The following is an 18,657-nucleotide window of genomic DNA, read 5'->3' on the forward strand; positions in this document are numbered from 1 at the left end:
AAAGTCATAGCGAAACAAAACTTCAGAGAGCTCTAGAGGTAAAAGTTGCAAGGCCAGAAAAACACTCAAAGGTTCCATCAAGTAATACATTAAAAAAGTAATACATATTATACACTTCAACCTTTGTACCTTCCCCACACTTGCATCCTGCAATGGAGAGGCAGCGTCAACCACCTGGCGGCGTCACTGTGCTCCTGTTCGGAGGACACACTGCCTGCCAATCAAGGTCAAAGACTCACCCCAAGCCATCGAGGTGACTCTTGCAATTGGCCCACCTAAATCACCAGGTGCTGCAGTCTAGACAGCTCACCCAGACTTAGCCCTGACCTTCACCCAAGTGGCTCAGGTGAATCATCAGCTGATCCCTGCACTTGGCTTCGAGCCAGTGGCCACAGCAGCACCCCCCCCCACAGTACTGCGGTAGAACTATAAAGGACTGTGTGCCCCTTTGTGCTGCCTCTTTGGACTCCTCATGGCATGTAAATAGCACCTTTCACACTGGGTTGGGGTGAATCTAGAGGCCAGGTAGTAAGAGCCATGTCCATACTAGTCAAGGGGTGGGGGCATGTAATATCACCTTGATCTTGATTGTTGAATGTCTGTGTTCATGTAATTTCCTCTAGTCTCTGTCGGTTTCTCCCTTGTTATCCGAAGTGTATATTTACCCCCTGCGTATTGGAGAGAGAGAGAGAGAGAGAGAGAGAGAGAGAGAGAGAGAGAGATTTGCCTAACATATTGACCCTGTTGTCCAATTTCCATCCCTGAAGTAAACATGTACTTTGTACCTCAACTTTGGTCTGGTTCTTAACCTGTGGGATCCACCTTCCAAGTGAAGCAACACTTCATTTATGTATCAATGGGAGTTATCTACTCCATTCGACACTCCTGGTGTGGCCTTCTCTACATCGGAGACTGGACGCAGACTGGGAGATCACTTTGCTGAACACCTTCGCTCTGTCCCCATCAGTGACAGGGATCTATCTCCCAGTGGCCAATCACTTCAACTCTGCACACCACTTCCATGCTGACATGTCTGTCCATGGCCTCATGTACTGTCAAATCAAGATCATCCGTCAATTTGAGGATCAACATTTAATTTTCTGTCTGGGCACTCTCCAACTGGATGGCATGAACATCAACCCCCGGTTTCTGCTAACCTACTTCCTGTTCTCCCTTTGTTTTCTTTCCTCCAGCTTTCCACTCCCTTCCCTCCTCCTCCTACCTGCTGGTGTTCCCTGCCTCCCTTATCTACCAATTACCTCCTGCCTTTGGACTATGCACCACTTCTCCCACCATTTTGTTTGGGACCTGCCTACATTTTTTAGGCTCAAACCCTAAATTTTAGGTATGATTCTTTATCTTTGCTATACAAAGTACAGAGTTTGACCTGCTGAGTTTCTCCGGCTTTGTGTTTTTACTTCAACCAAGGTGTCTGGAGACTTTTGTGTTTTACTCCTACCATGTTGGATAGTGCAGGAAGGATACAAAAGATGGAAATTGCATAAAGCATGACAATGGCTGAACAAAGTTAAGGAGGTCAAATGTATCATTGATAATTATGCTGCTGGGACAGAAATGTTATCATAAAGAATCCAAAATAGAGCTGTATGAATGATGACCATAGAGAAGGAAGAGAATAACACACTCAAGAATTCTGCTGGCCTGCAAGGCAGGAATGCTGAACAATTCCACCCCCCCATGGATGATGAGGATGGAGATAAGCCAGGTAAAATGTAAAATTATTGTTTTGTGTAATGGGCTAAAGGGCAGGGTGATATATTTTAAAAAAATTCAGTGGGCATGACAAAAGCAGGAGAGAAATTAGGTGAACAGACTGGGGCAAGCCTTTTAAGGTGGTTTAGTTTGGTGGGCAATAGAGAAAAGCAAACTGGAGGTTTTAACCAACCCCTTCAATCATTACAACAGAGAAGTACACGAGTTTCTCACAGATTATTGAAACTGAGGATACCAGGACTGAGTTTGATAAGATCATTGCCCCGGAGAAAGAAGCAATTACCGGTACACGATCCTTTATCCAGAACCCTTGCGGGACAGTGTGTTCTGAATTTTGGATTTTTCCGGATTTCGGAAAGCCCACCCGAATTGTCCTGCCTATCCACCCCCTTCCAGTTGCCCGGCCCCCGCCCCCCCACCGCCAGTCCCTCGGCCGCCTGTCCATCGCCTCCCCCAACCGCCGGTCCCCACTTGCCGTATTTTGGAGCTTTCCGGATTTAGGTGTCTGGATAAAGGATCGTGTACCTGTACTTAAATTTGCTCTCCAGGAAAATGTTTAGCTCTGGTAGAAATGACTCCAGATAGATTGTACTCAATTTACTTATTGACTCAAACCAGTTTTGTGATGGACATTTCCTACTTGGCTTTCTTTATAATAAGGGCACACTGATAGATTGATTATATATTTATTTATAACAATAATTCCAATATTAACATCTTCAAATTAGCAAGTGGTTTTCAAGATTACCATCCATACGCACCTGCTTCTTACCCTTAGTATAGCTGTTAATGATTGCTCTTCAAATTTCAGAAGATCAACGGGCAAGGCCGCACCAACCTGCAAAATCAATAATATTTTGAGAACAATAACTCCTAAAGCATCAGATGTGAATTTCTATGACATATTCAAATATAATTTTCAATAGGAAAAATGATGATGTTCCTCAAGGGGGTGATAAGCTTACACAAGAATTGATTGCTCTACACACCGATTATTCAATAACCACATAAATAGGTGACACAATAGAAACCAAACAAGAGGTCAGAAACACAATTCCAATTGTATCTGTGTTACATGGGGCGATGCTAAATGTAGATATATTTGATAAAATACAGGCCTGAAATGCAAGAAAATACACCTCTAGCAATGAAGGGAAACATTCTAATAGCTTCCAGATTACCTGCTGCACCTTCAAACTAACTTTTTGCAATTCATGAACAAGCACTCCCAAGTTCCTCTGCACAACAGTATGCTTCAGTCTTTCAGCATTTAAATCTCTTCTGATTTTTCTCCTTCAAAATGGATGACCTTGCATTTATCAATATTGTACTTCATCTGCCAGACCCTTGCCCACTCAAATCAACTTATCAACATCCCAACACTCTCCACATCATCTGCACAATATGCTTTTCCACTCAATTTCGTGTTATCAGCAAACTTGGATATGCTACACTCGATCCCCTCTCCCCAATCGTTAATGTATATCTTGAAGTTTAAGGCCTTGCACCGACTCCCGTGGTACTCCACTCACCGCTGATTGCCAATCAGAGAAGTACCCATTTATCTCAATCTACTTTCTATTGGTTAACCAATTGTCTGAGCAAACACTTAATCCCCCCAACTCCATGCATCCTTAGTGAAGGAAAGTCTTTTGTGCTGTATCTAATCGGAGGTCATCTGGATATCCAAGTAGAGCAAAGATTCAATTTATTGTCATAACAAAATTGCCTTAAGTCTGCTGTAAGGCAGACAAATTCACCATCAGCAGAAATTGCCAGAAACGTCTTACAGAGAGAAAAAGAAAAGCAAACGAGCTCCCCCCACCCCCCCCCCCCCGTCACCTCCAGTTTCCCGCAGCCTCTGCAGCCACACAGAGTCCAGTCAAAACCGAACTCCAGATACAAATCTGCAATACGATTAGGAACCCTTCAGCGTTCTCGCCACCCCCCCCCCCCCCCCTCACATCCCAGTTACGATTCCTGGTACCCCTTCAGCCAGTCTCCAGCAGCCCACACAGCCTTGACCGCAGTCTCCTGCAGCCTCTAGCTGCCCACATGGGTTCCTCTCCTGAGTCACCAACACCCCCCCTCACCCCCCCTTGTGTGTTCCTCAGCCTCATTGGGTTCCAACATAACCAACGTTTCGGGCTTGAACCCTTCATCAAGGTATGGACAAAATGTGGTCAAGCACCCAAACAAACTGCTGGGAGGAGGGAACACCATTTTGTTCAGGAGCCTGCCCACCTTTTCCTCATACCCGAAACACCGGTCATGCATCTTTATCACTGCTACAGAGAGTACACTTTGGCCAGCAAAGTTTTCCCAGCGTCCTGCTTTTACTTTGCTTGCAAATTTGCGATGTGCAACCTGCCTACGGAAGATTTGGCGAGCGGGAGTGCTGTGGCCATGGCTCGGGCGTGGGCTGGATCCCCGAGTTACCTCTCCGTGTAAACCCCTCAGGGCCGAGACGATCATCAGTTTGAAGGAGACATCGTTCAGCCGGAATCCAGGGCGGCCGCCTTCAAATTCCCTGCGCAAAGCAAAACAACGTTGAGCCGCGAGCAAGATGCCGACACCAAGCCATGCCGCGCAGCAGGTCGGACTCTCTCACTCACTCACTCACAGGCCGACCTTCATGTACTGAGAGTCGGAGGGGTTCTTCCAAACGTGCCTCTCATAGCCTGGTCCGCCTCGCTCCTCAACCGCGTGGATCATCATCCACTGACGACCCCCCCCCCCTCCCGGACTGCGCCTGCGCCAGCGCATCGGAACGCGCGGTCACATCACTTCCGGCCGCCCGGATGATCATCATCCACTGACGACCCCCCCGCCTCCCGGACTGCGCCTGCGCCGGCGCACCTTACCGCGCGGTCACATCACTTCCGGCCGCCCGGTCCGCCTCATTCCTCAATCGCGTGGATCATCATCATCCACTGACGACCCCCCCCCTCCCGGACTGCGCCTGCGCCAGCGCACCGGGCCGCCCGGCCAGCCAATGGCCGTTCGCGTTCGGAACCCTGCGTCGGCGGGAGCAGTGGGCTGGAACCAGCGCTTCGGGCGTGAGGCCGCCGCGGAGGTTTGATTCCGTCGGTTGAAGGAGCACGAATCTCTGGGAGAAAGAGGTCAGATGGCATCCCGATTGATGGCATCACATACAACCCTGAGATTCCTTTTCCCTGCGGGCCAGGCAGAATTACCACTTACTGGTCGTGCAAAAGAAACTTCCAGCGTGAACAGATGAACTGCAATAGGGAGAGAACAAAAAGAAAATCAATAAAGTGCACAAGTAGGAGCCCTTCATTAGCTGCTTTCAGGTGCTCGGATGCAGATAAGTTGGGAGGTTCAGGGGGCCGCGGAGAAGACGCCTTTCTGCCACTTGAACACGCCGGCTGAAGGAGAGCCGTGTCCGAGCGAACGCCGGATCCTGTGGACTGCGGCCGTAGTCCCACTGCTGCTTTCAGGTGGAACGGTGGAGGATTCTCGGAGCCGGAGATCATACTGTTAGAAACAGAAGTACCTTCACAGAAATTGCTCGAGACAAAAATTGAGAACAAAGAACATTTATTATACAACAATGCAAAGTTGGGTGTTTCCCCTTACCCTGGGAATACACACATACACTGGGGCTCACCCAACTTTTATACAGTTTATTCCAGTATAGGAATACCCATCCCCTTACATTCTTCTGCCTCCTGGATAGGTTTGGCATTAGGCAATCCAACCCGTGTTTAAAGCCAGGTCGGATTGGAAAGTTCACACTGATCCAAGAAAAGCCAGTTCATTGTGACATTTGCACTGGAGCCAATGCGAAACACATTGGCTCTGATACACCTACCTTTGGTGGGCAAGTACCAGGACGAAAATGCCCCCCCCCCACCTCATAACGCATTGGTCATGTTCACACAGGTAAGCGAAACGGTAAAAAAGGCAAATAAATACTGGCTTTCGGGGGCAGTTGATTGAGTTTGTTGTTGAGGAGTCTGATGGTGGAGGGGTAGCAGCTGTGCTTGAACCTGGTGGTACGAGTCTTGTGGCACCAGCGAGAACAGAGTGTTGGGCGGTGTGGATCCTTGATGATTGCTGCTGCTCTCTGACAGCAGTGTTCCCTGTAGATGTTCTCGATGGTGGTTTTGCATTGCATGGGTGCCCCCCTACCAGACAGTGATGCAGCTGGTCAGCACACTTCCCAACACATCTCTGTAGAAATTTGCTAGAGTTTCTGGTGTCATACCCAACCTCTACAAACTCCTGAGGAAGTAGAGGCGCTGGTGTGCTTTCTTCACAGTGCCATTGGTGTGTTGGGTCCTGGAAATATCTTCTGAGAGAGTGAATCCCAAGAATTTAAATTTGTTCACCTTCCCCATCTCTGATCCTCCAATGATCATTGGATTATACACTTTCCTTTCCTGAAGTCAACAATCAGGTGAAGAAATGGTCCGTCAGCATTTGGAGACACAGCCCTTTGTCAAGACTTTGGGTTACTGTGGCTGAATGGAGTTAACAAGAAAGTCTGCATTAGATCGGGTCGAGTGCAATGCACAAAAGTGCAGGGGAAACAGCATCTGTAGGAAGTAAAGGGCAACCTTTGCTTCAGGCCTGGCTGGACCCCTCGTCAAATGATTTGTTTTCAGTAAACCACTGTGCAATAATTTCCATGTAACCGGCAACCAGAATCCACTGGAAGAAGGACGAGCAAGGTAGGGGGCCACAGAGTTAGGAACAGGGAGATCATGTGAGAAGCCGGAGAGGCAATGGGCCAGGAGGCTCTGAGCTGCCTCCTGGCACCAAGTCATGTTAACAAGGTAGAGGTTGTAAACTACTACAGGGCCATCAAAATGCTCCATTAAAACATCAATTTTTTGCACTGTGAATATTTACCTATCCTTTTATAGTTATTATCTTTTTGTTTCATGGTGCATTGTAGTCATTTATGCCATCACATGGCTGCAGCAAGGAAGAATTATGATGCATCTGTACTTCATACTTCTGCATCTGAAATAAACTCACATCAGAAAGTAAGAGGTGAGAAATTAGAGGTAAGGGGTTAGAAATCATGCACTATCGGATTCAAGAACTGTTTCTTTCGTGCTGTCATCAGACTCCTGAATTCTTCTTTGGCTTGGCTTCGCGGACGAAGATTTATGGAGGGGGTAAAAGTCCATGTCAGCTGCAGGCTCGTTTGTGGCTGAAAAGTCCGATGCGGGACAGGCAGACACGGTTGCAGCGGCTGCAGGGGAAAATTGGTTGGTTGGGGTTGGGTGTTGGGTTTTTCCTCCTTTGCCTTTTGTCAGTGAGGTGGGCTCTGCGGTCTTCTTCAAAGGAGGTTGCTGCCTGCCAAACTGTGAGGCGCCAAGATGCACGGTTTGAGGCGATATCAGCCCACTGGCGGTGGTCAATGTGGCAGGCACCAAGAGATTTCTTTAGGCACTCCTGAATAAACCTCAAAATAATAACAATATGCTGCCTTTGGTCCAATACCAACTGATCGCTCTCTAACTGAGCACTTATTTACCTGTGTCTTGCGTGTGAGATATCTAACTCGCCTGCTCACAAAACAAATGCTAATGCTGAATATTGCTATGTGTCAGAAAACTTGAATTTGAATTAGGGTTAGGAGTCACGTGATGGAGTAGTGGCCGGTCAGGGAATTCCAGCCCTCTCCCGAAAAGTTAAAAAAAAACACACAAAGCACAAAGGTACAAGATTAAAATTTATAATAAAGTAAAAATAAAGGTGAGAAGAAAATGGTAGCGAAGAGAGAAAAGTCGAAAACAACGGGAAGAAAAGAGGAAGAAAGAATGTCGGAAGAAGAAGGTGAAGGCCTTACCTGTCCGAAGAGGCCCACCACGGAGAGAGAAGCCCGCTCCCTCAGGTCAGTGGAAGTCCCGGGCTCGGGACTACAAAAATGGCTCGCAGAGCCGAGTAAAAGTGCGCAACCGCGCAAGGGCGACTCCTCGCGCATGCGCGATCCACATGAAAAAAAAAACACACTGACGGGAGGGGGGAGGAGCTGCGGAGTCGATCTCCACAGCTGAGAGAGACACCTGCAGCACAGCAGCAGGTGCAGAACACAGACAATAACGACAACAAGAAAGAAGAGGGTAAAAAGAAAACAAGGAAACAACAGATGGAGGGTGGAGTCACGTGATGGAGTAGTGGCCGGACGGTGAACTCCAGCCCTCTCCAGAAAAGTCGGGAAAAACAAGAGAAAATACAAAGGCACAGAAATACAAGTTAAAGAAAAGTGAGTATAAAGGTGGAAAGAAGATGGAGACAAAAGGAGAAAAATCAAAATCAACGGAAAGAAGAGAGGAAGAGAAGACAACGGAGGAAAAAGGTGAAGGCCTTACCTGTCCGAAGAGGCCCACGGTGGAGAGAAGACCCCACTACCTCAGGTCGGTAGAAAGAGAACTACAACAATGGCTCACAGAGCCGAGTAAAAGTGCGCAACCGCGCATGCGCGACTCCTCGCGCATGCGCGATGCGCATGAAAAAAAACACACCGACGGGAGGGGGGACCAGCTGGGGAGTCGATCTCCACAGCCGGCAACGACAGCTGCAGAACACCTGCAGCAAGAAGAGACCACAGAAGACAATGGAAACAAGAAAGAAGAGGAGGAAAGGGCAGCAAAGAAACAACAGATGGTCAACTTAGAGGAAGAGGAAGAGTACAGGGAAATAGAAGAAGAAAAGAAAGGCAAGGTAAAGGAGGTACTTGCTCTTGTTAGAGGATACATGGAGTCATTTAAAGAATGGCAAACACAGGAATTCAATGATTTAAGAAGAAGAATAAACAACACAGAAAAGAAAATAAATAAAATGGATATGACCTTAACAGAAATGGGGAAAAAAATGGACAAAATGGAAGAACGGGCAATAGCAGCAGAAATGGAGGTAGAAGACTTAAAAAAGAAATTGGAGGAATCTAATAAAAAAACTAAAGAGACACAGGAATTGCTAGCCCAAAAAATAGATATAATGGAAAATTATAACAGAAGAAATAACATAAAGATAGTGGGCCTTAAGGAAGATGTAGAAGGCAAGAATATGAGGGAGTTTATAAAAGAATGGATCCCTAAGGCCCTAGGATGTCCAGAACTACAGCAAGAAATGGAAATAGAAAGGGCACATAGAGCATTGGCCCCTAAACCACAACCACAACAAAAACCAAGATCTATTGTAGTAAAATTCCTAAGATATACTACAAGAGAAAAGGTACTGGAGAAGACAATGGAAAAAGTAAGAGAGGGCAACAAACCACTGGAGTATAAAGGGCAAAAAATCTTCATTTATCCAGATATAAGCTTTGAACTCCTAAAGAAGAGAAAAGAGTTCAATGCAGCAAAAGCGATTTTATGGAAGAAAGGATATAAATTTACACTGAAGCATCCTGCGGTATTGAAAATATTTATTCCAGGACAACAAAACAGACTATTCTCGGATCCAGAAGAAGCACGAAAATTTGCAGAACAATTACAAAAATAGACTGAGGGATGAAGACGGGTAATGAGAGCAAAAATTATCACGATTGATATGTATGTGGGTAAAGACAAAAATAGACTGAGGGATGAAGACGGGTAAGGAGGGTAAAAATGACCACGATTGATATGTATGCGGGTAAAGAGGTATAAGAGTGAATAGAGACAATGGGCATATGTGAAAGTATCTGTAATTAGAGGAAAACAGAGAGTATAGACAAGAATTAATAAGGGAAGGTAATGGAATAGAGAGAATAAGGAGGGAACTAAAAGAGTGACCTTTGTGACATATAAAAAATGAAATCTTTTCTGGGGGGGGCTGGGTGAGGGAAAAGAGCGGTCACTGCAAAATCAGTTGACGCTTGCGAGTGGATTCGCAAATCCAAATGGAGAGGGGAGATGTGGTTGTCCGACAAGGGATAAAGGGCAACTCAGGAGGGGAAGGGGAGATTGGGGATAAAGAAGATAGAAATAGGAGAATAAGGAAAATGTGGGATGTTGTAGGAATGTTGTCTGGTAAAGAGTTGAAAATAAGAAAACAGAAATGGAAAAGGAGGAAAGGTAATGATGGAAAAACGGAAAGAGAAGATAAACAAAATATAAAATGGCTACGCTGAACTATATGACTCTAAATATTAATGGAATACATAACCAAATTAAAAGGAAGAAACTACTAAATTTACTGAAAAAGGAAAAAATAGATATAGCATTTGTCCAAGAAACACACTTAACTGAATTGGAGCACAAGAAATTAAAGAGAGATTGGGTAGGACATGTAACAGCAGCATCGTATAATTCAAAAGCAAGAGGAGTGGCTATATTAATTAGCAAAAATGTGCCATTTAAAATAGAAGAGGAAATAATAGATCCAGCAGGGAGATATGTTATGATAAAATGTCAGATATATTCAGAGCTTTGGAATCTACTTAATATATATTCACCTAACGAAGAAGATCAAAAGTTTATGCAAGATATCTTTTTGAAGGTAGCTAATACGCAAGGGAACATACTAATAGGAGGGGATTTCAATCTGAATTTGGATCCAAATATGGATAAAACGGGGAAAAAAATTAACAGGAAGAACAAAGTAACCAAATTTATAATTAAATCAATGCAAGAAATGAAACTTGTGGACATATGGAGGAAACAAAACCCAAAAGAAAAGGAATACTCATACTACTCGACTAGACATAAAACATACTCAAGGATAGACCTATTCCTGTTATCAGCCCACATACAAGGGAGAGTTAGGAAAACGGAATATAAAGCTAGACTATTATCGGACCACTCACCCCTGTTATTGGCAATAGAGCTAGAAGACATCCCTCCAAGAATGTATAGATGGAGATTAAACCCCATGCTACTTAAAAGACAGGATTTTAGAGAATTTATTGAAAAACAATTAAAAATGTACTTTGAAGTAAATACGGAATCAGTGGAAGATAAGTTTATACTATGGGACGCAATGAAAGCATTCATTAGAGGGCAAATAATAAGTTATGCAACCAAGATGAAGAAGGACTATAATCAGGAAACAGAGCAGTTGGAAAGGGAAATAATAAACATAGAAAAAAAATTAGCAATAAAGGAAGATACAACCAAAAGAAGAGAATTGGCGGATAAAAAAATAAAATATGAAACATTACAAACATATAAGGTGGAGAAGAATATAATGAAGACAAAACAGAAATATTATGAACTAGGGGAAAAAACACACAAAATCCTAGCATGGCAGCTTAAGACAGAGCAAACTAAGAAAATGGTATTGGCAACAAGGAAAAAAGACAAACAAATTACATATAATCCAAAAGAAATTAAGGAAAACTTCAGAGAATTCTATGAACAATTATACCGAACCGAAAACGAAGGGAAAGAAGGGAAAATAGATGAATTTTTGACTAAAATTGAACTACCAAAACTACAAATAGAGGAACAAAATAAATTAACAGAACCATTTGGAACAGTAGAAATACAAGAGATAATAAAAAATTTACCAAATAATAAGACACCAGGAGAGGATGGACTCCCAATAGAATTCTACAAAACATTTAAAGACCTAATAATACCGCCCCTCCTGGATGTAATCAACCAGATTGATGAGACACAAAACTTACCAGATTCATGTAAAACAGCAATAATTACAGTGATACTAAAACAAGGGAAAGATCCACTCTCACCAGCGTCATATAGACCAATATCTCTGCTAAACACAGATTATAAGATAATAGCTAAACTATTAGCGAACAGATTAGCAGAACAGGTACCGAAAATGGTAAATTTAGACCAAACTGGATTTATCAAAAAAAGACGCACAACAGACAATATTTGTAAATTTATTAACTTAATTCATGCAGTAGAAGGAAATAAAGCACCGACAGTAGCAGTTGCTCTAGACGCAGAGAAGGCCTTCGACAGAGTAGAATGGAATTACTTGTTCAAAGTATTGCAAAAATTCAGTTTACCGGAGAAGTATATTAATTGGATTAAAGCATTATATAAGGGACCGTTAGCGAAAGTGACAGTAAATGGACATGTATCAAAGCAATTTAACTTAAGCAGGTCAACGCGGCAGGGATGCCCACTATCACCATTATTGTTTGCGCTAGCTATAGAACCACTAGCAGAATCGATAAGAAGAGATAATAATATAAAAGGAATAAAAATAAAAGACAGGGAATATAAAATCAGTCTGTTTGCGGATGATGTGATAGTGTACTTAACAGAACCAGAACTATCAATAAAAGAACTATATAAGAAATTGAAGGAATATGGAGAAGTGTCGGGATACAAGATAAACGTAAATAAAAGTGAAGCAATGCCTATGAATAACGCGGATTTCTCAAAATTTAAGGAGGAATCCCCATTCAGATGGCAAACGCAGGCAATAAGATACCTAGGTGTGCAAATAAACAAAAATCTAGGCCAATTATATAAACTCAATTACAATCCACTAATGAAAAAATTACAGGACGATTTAGAGCATTGGAAAGAGCTACCACTAACACTGATAGGAAGGATAAACTATTAAAATGAACATTTTTCCAAGGATACTATACTTATTTCAGGCATTGCCAATACAACTGACAGAAAAATTCTTCAAAGAGTTAAAGAAAATAATAAGGAGATTTTTATGGAGAGGGGGGAAACCGAGGATAGCACTAGACAAATTAACAGAATGGTATAAACAAGGAGGCTTACAATTGCCAAACTTCAAAAATTATTATAGAGCCGCACAATTAAGGTACCTATCAGATTTTTATCAAACAAGGGAAAAACCAGACTGGACGAGACTAGAATTAGATAAAATAGGGGAAAAGATACCTGAACACATATTATATAAATGGGACGAAAAATTGGTACAACATAGAACTTCTCCAGTATTACACCATCTCCTCAATATATGGAAGAAGATTCATGTAGAAAGAAATAAAATAAATTACCAAATACCAAAACTAATATTGACGCAAAATAAGCTACTCCCTTTTACAATAGACAACCTTGCCTTTAGAAAATGGGAAAAAAAAGGGATTAAAAGAATAGAAAATTGTTTTTCAGGAAGTAGATTCTTATCCTTTGAACAAATGAGAGATAAGTACAATATAACAGGAGATACAGCGATGGCATATTACCAACTGAGATCCTACTTGAAAGATAAATTAGGAAGCAACTTGAGTTTACCAAAGGGAAGTAACCTTGAATATGTGATTACAGATACAATGTTAATCAAAAGATTTATAAAAAATATGTATATTAAACTGCAAGAAAAGGAAAATGAGGAAACAAATGGTAAAACTAAACAAAAATGGGAACAAGATTTAAATATAAAGATAAAAAAGGAAACATGGGAGAAGTTATGCTCTGGAACGATGAGAAATACAATAAATACGAGGCTGCGTATGATACAATATAATTGGTTACACAGACTATACATTACACCACAAAAGTTAAATAAATGGGACCCAACAGTATCTGATAGATGTTTTCGATGTAAAAAAGAAAGGGGAACAACAATTCATGCAATCTGGACACGTGAGAGAGTAGAAAAATTTTGGGATGATCTCAATCAGATATTAAATAAAATAACAGAAAACAATATACCAAAGAATCCAGAGATCTTTCTCCTAAGTAACATAAAAAATAAAGAATTTGGAATTGACTTGGAGGATGCACAAAAAAGATTTGTTAAGATAGCCCTAGCTGTAGCAAAAAAATGTATTATGTCAACCTGGAAATTGGAAGATAATTTGAAAATACAACAATGGTATATAGAAATGAATAAATGTATTCCATTAGAAAAAATAACATATAGTTTAAGAAATAATATTGAAATATTCGAACAAGTATGGGAGCCTTACATTAAATACAATAGCGAAAACCTACCGGGAACAAACATTACCTAAGTTGATGGAAGGAGAAGAAAAGAAAAGAATGGACTCAGTAGAATTTCTGGTGTATTTTTGTTGAATGACAACATTGTCTAACTGAATTAATGCAACCTAGATTGTATAACTAAAATGGATGAGAGGGGGGGGATGGGGGGGTGGCTTGGGAGGAGGGAGGGGGGAGGGAGAAAAAGTCACTGTAAATGTGTGGAAAAGAAAAAGTGTATATCATGGCTATTGTGATTTATGGTGTGAAAAATAAAAATTTTAAAAAAAAAAGAAACAACAGATGGTCAACCCAGAGGAAGAAGAAGAAGAACAGAAAGAAATGGAAGAACAAGAGAAAGGCAAGACAATAGATGTATCTTTTTTTAAAGAATATATGGAATCAGTGAAAGAATGGCAATTACAAGAATTTAATGAGATAAAAAGAAGAATTAAGAATGCAGAAGAAAAAATGAATAAAATAGAAATGGCCATGTCAGAGATAGGAAAAAGAGTGGAAAATATGGAAGAACGAGAAACAATTGTAGAAATGGAAGTAGAGGAATTAAAAGAGAAATTAGAAGAATCTAATAAAAAAGTTAAAGAGGCACATGAGCTGTTAGCTCAGAAGATAGATATAATAGAAAACTATAATAGAAGAAATAATATAAAGATAGTGGGCCTTAAGGAAGATGAAGAAGGCACGAATATGAGAGAATTTATAAAAGATTGGATCCCCAGGGTCCTAGGAAGACCAAAATTACAGGAAGAAATGGAAATAGAGAGGCCACATAGAACTTTAGCCCCGAAACCACAACCACAGCAAAAACCAAGATCCATTTTAGTAAAATTCTTAAGATATACAACAAGAGAAAATATATTGGAGAAAGCAATGAAGAAAGTAAGAGAAGACAAAAAGCCACTGGAATATAAAGGTCAAAAAAAAATTTTCTATCCAGACATAAGTTTTGAACTCCTGAAGAAGAGGAAGGAGTTCAATACAGCAAAAACGATCTTATGGAAAAAAGGATATAAATTTATGTTAAAATACCCAGCGGTACTTAAAATAGTTATTCCAGGGCAACAAAACAGACTATTCGCGGATCCAGAGGAAGCAAGGAAATTTGCAGAACAACTACAAAACAAGCAGAGAGATGAAGACATGTAATGAGAGTAAAAATGACCACGAACTATATGTATGTGTGTAAAGGGGTATATGTGTGTGTATATATATATATATATATATATATATATATAGTGTGTATACATGAATGTATCCGTATTTAGAGGAAAATATATAGAGTATAGACAAGAATTAATAAGGGAGGGAAAGGGAATAGAGGGAATAAGGAGGGAATTTGTTACATGAAAATTGAAATCTTTTCTGGGTGGGGGCTGGGTGGGGAGGAGTTACGGTCACTACAAAATCAGTTGACGTTTGTGAGTGAATTCGCAAATCCAAATGGAGAGCGGAGATGTGGTTGCCCGACAAGGGATAAAGGGCAACTCAGGAGGGGGAGGGGAGAATGGGGTTAAAGAAGTTTTAAATAGGAGAATAAGGAAAATGTTTGATGTTTTAGAAATGTTGTCTTATAAAGTGTTCAAAACAAGAAAGCAGAAATGGATAAGAAGGAAAGGTGATGATGGAGAAACGGAAAGGGAAGATAAACAAAGTATGAAATGGCTACGCTGAACTATATGACTTTAAATATTAACGGAATACATAACCAAATTAAAAGGAAGAAACTGCTAAATTTACTGAAAAAAGAAAAAATTGATATAGCATTTGTGCAAGAAACACATTTAACTGAATTGGAGCACAAGAAATTAAAGAGAGATTGGGTAGGACACGTAACAGCAGCGTCGTATAATTCAAAAGCAAGAGGAGTAGCTATCTTAATTAGTAAAAATGTGCCAATTAAAATAAAAGAGGAAATAATAGATCCAACAGGGAGATATGTAATGATAAAATGTCAGATATATTCGGAGTTTTGGAATCTACCCAATGTATATTCACCTAACGAAGAAGATCAAAAGTTTATGCAAGATATTTTTTTGAAGATAGCAGATACGCAAGGGAACATATTAATAGGAGGGGATTTTAACCTGAATTTGGATTCAAATATGGACAAAACTGGGAAAAAAATTAACAGAAAGAACAAAGTAACCAAATTTATAATTAAATCGATGGAAGAAATTCAACTTTTGGATATATGGAGGAAACAACACCCAAATGAAAAGGATTTTTCATATTACTCGGGTAGACATAAAACATACTCAAGAATAGACCTATTTTTTTTATCAGCTCATATGCAAGATAGAGTAAGAAAAACAGAATATAAAGCTAGAATATTATCGGACCATTCACCCTTAATATTGACAATAGAGTTAGAGGACATCCCTCCAAGAATGTATAGATGGAGATTAAACTCCATGCTACTTAAAAGGCAGGATTTTAGAGAATTAATTGAAAGACAAATTAAAATGTATTTTGAAATAAATACGGAATCAGTGAAAGATAAGTTTATACTATGGGATGCAATGAAAGCATTCATTAGAGGGCAAATAATAAGTTATGTAACCAAGATGAAGAAGGACTACAATCAGGAAACAGAGCAGTTGGAAAGGGAAATAGTAAATATATAAAAAGAATTAGCAATGAAGGAAGATACAACTAAAAGAAGAGAATTGGCAGATAAAAAAATAAAATATGAAACACTACAAACATATAAGGTGGAGAAGAACATAATGAAGACAAAACAGAAATATTATGAACTAGGGGAAAAAACGCACAAAATTCTAGCATGGCAGCTTAAGACAGAACAAGCTAAGAAAATGGTATTGGCATCAAGGAAAAAAGACAAACAAATCACATATAATCCAAAGGAGATCAAGGAAAACTTTAGAGAATTCTATGAACAATTATACCAAACTGAAAACGAAGGGAAAATAGATGAATTTTTAACTAAAATTGAACTACCAAAATTACAAATAGAGGAACAAAATAAATTAACAGAACCATTTGAAATAGTAGAAATACAAGAGATAATAAAAAAATTACCGAATAATAAAACACCAGGAGAGGATGGATTCCCAATAGAATTCTATAAAACATTTAAAGATTTATTAATTCCTCCCCTCCTGGAAGTAATCAAACAGATTGATAAAACACAAAGCTTACCAGATTCATGTAAAACAGCAATAATTACAGTAATACTAAAGCAAGGGAAAGATCCACTCGCACCATCGTCATATTGACCAATATCATTACTTAACACAGATTATAAGATAATAGCTAAACTATTAGCAAACAGATTAGCAGAGTATGTACCGAAAATGGTAAATCTAGACCAAACTGGATTTATTAAAAAAAGACGCACAACAGACAATATTTGTAAATTTATTAACTTAATTCATGCAGTAGAAGGGAGTAAAGCGCCAACAGTAGCAATTGCTTTAGATGCAGAGAAGGCCTTTGACAGAGTAGAATGGAATTATTTATTCAAAGTATTGCAAAAATTCAGTTTACCAGAGAAGTATATTAATTGGATTAAAGCATTATATAAGGGGCCATTGGCGAAAGTGACAGTAAATGGATATATATAAAAGCAATTTAACTTAAGCAGGTCAACATGGCAGGGATGCCCACTATCACCCTTATTGTTTGCGTTAGCTATAGAACCACTAGCAGAACTGATAAGAACAGAAAATAATATAAAAGGGATAAAAATAAAAGACAAGGAATATAAAATCAGTTTATTTGCGGATGATGTTATAGTATACTTAACAGAACCAGAACTATCAATAAAAGAATTATATAAGAAATTGAAGGAATATGGAGAAGTGTCGGGTTACGATTAACGTAAATAAAAGTGAAGCAATGCCAATGAATAATGCGGATTTCTCAAAATTTAAGAAGGAATCACCATTCAGATGGCAAATGCAAGCAATAAGATACCTAGGTATACAAATAAATAAAAATCTCGGCCATCTATATAAACTCAATTATTATCCACTAATGAAAAAATTACAGGACGATTTAGAGCATTTAAAAGATTTACCATTAACACTAATAGGAAGGATAAACTGTATTAAAATGAACATTTTCCCAAGGATATTATACCTATTTCAGGCATTGCCAATACACTTGACAGAGAAATTCTTCAAGGAGTTAAAGAAAATAATAAGGAAATTTTTATGGAAAGGGGGGAAACCGAGTATAGCACTAGATAAATTAACAGAATGGTATAAACAAGGAGGCTTACAACTGCCAAACTTTAAAAATTATTATAGAGCCGCACAATTAAGATACCTATCAGATTTTTATCAAACAAGGGAAAAGCCAGATTGGACTAGATTACAATTAGATAAAATAGGGGAAAAGATACCTAAACACATATTATATAAATGGGATGAAAAATTGGTACAACGTAGGAGTTCTCCAGTATTACATCATCTACTCAATATTTGGAAAAAGATTCATGTAGAAAGGAATAAAACAAATGATCAATTACCAAAACTAATATTGACGCAAAATAAGTTACTCCCTTTTACAATAGATAACCTTTCCTTTAGAGAATGGGAGAAAAAATGGATCAAAAGAATAGAAAATTGTTTTTCAGGAAATAGATTATTATCTATTTAGATTTATCTAAATAGATAAATGAAAGATAAATACAATATAACTCAAGATACAATGCTGGCATATTACCAATTGAGATCCTACTTGAAGGACAAATTAGGAAGCAGTCTGAGGTTACCAGAGGGAAGTAACTTTGAATATGTGATTACAGATACAATGATAATCAAAAGATTTATAACAAATATGTATATTAAACTGCAAGAAAAGGAGAATGAGGAAACAAATGGTAAAACTAAACAAAAATGGGAACAAGATTTAAATATAAAAATAAAAAAGGAAACGTGGGAGAAGTTATGTTCTGGAATGATGAGAAATACAATAAATACGAGGTTACGTATGATACAATATAACTGGATACACAGGCTATACATTACACCTCAAAAGTTAAATAAATGGGACCCAACAATATCTGATAGATGTTTTCGATGTAAAAAAG

The 18,657-nt window shown here is 39.6% G+C and overlaps 1 protein-coding gene across 5 annotated transcripts in view; it reads right to left on the reverse strand.

Moving 5' to 3' along the window:
• LOC138764136 (PX domain-containing protein kinase-like protein) overlaps nucleotides 1-4,488 on the reverse strand; it is a 124,923-nt gene extending 120,435 nt beyond the window's left edge. For 2 of the 5 annotated variants that reach the window (XM_069939587.1, XM_069939586.1), the window contains exons 1-3: nucleotides 4,358-4,488; nucleotides 4,174-4,264; nucleotides 2,496-2,572 (exon numbers count right to left, since the gene is read on the reverse strand). In XM_069939587.1, the coding sequence (XP_069795688.1) occupies nucleotides 2,496-2,572; nucleotides 4,174-4,264; nucleotides 4,358-4,452 (263 nt within the window). In that variant the 5' untranslated portion in view covers nucleotides 4,453-4,488. Of the gene's footprint in view, nucleotides 1-2,495; nucleotides 2,573-4,173; nucleotides 4,265-4,349 lie in introns of all 5 variants that reach the window. The other 3 variants (XM_069939590.1, XM_069939591.1, XM_069939589.1) reach the window with 3 other exon arrangements.
• Nucleotides 4,489-18,657: the final 14,169 nt, after the last annotated feature.

This window comes from Narcine bancroftii, chromosome 5 (genome assembly GCF_036971445.1).
Source record: "Narcine bancroftii isolate sNarBan1 chromosome 5, sNarBan1.hap1, whole genome shotgun sequence".
NCBI classification, from domain to species: Eukaryota; Metazoa; Chordata; class Chondrichthyes; order Torpediniformes; family Narcinidae; genus Narcine; species Narcine bancroftii.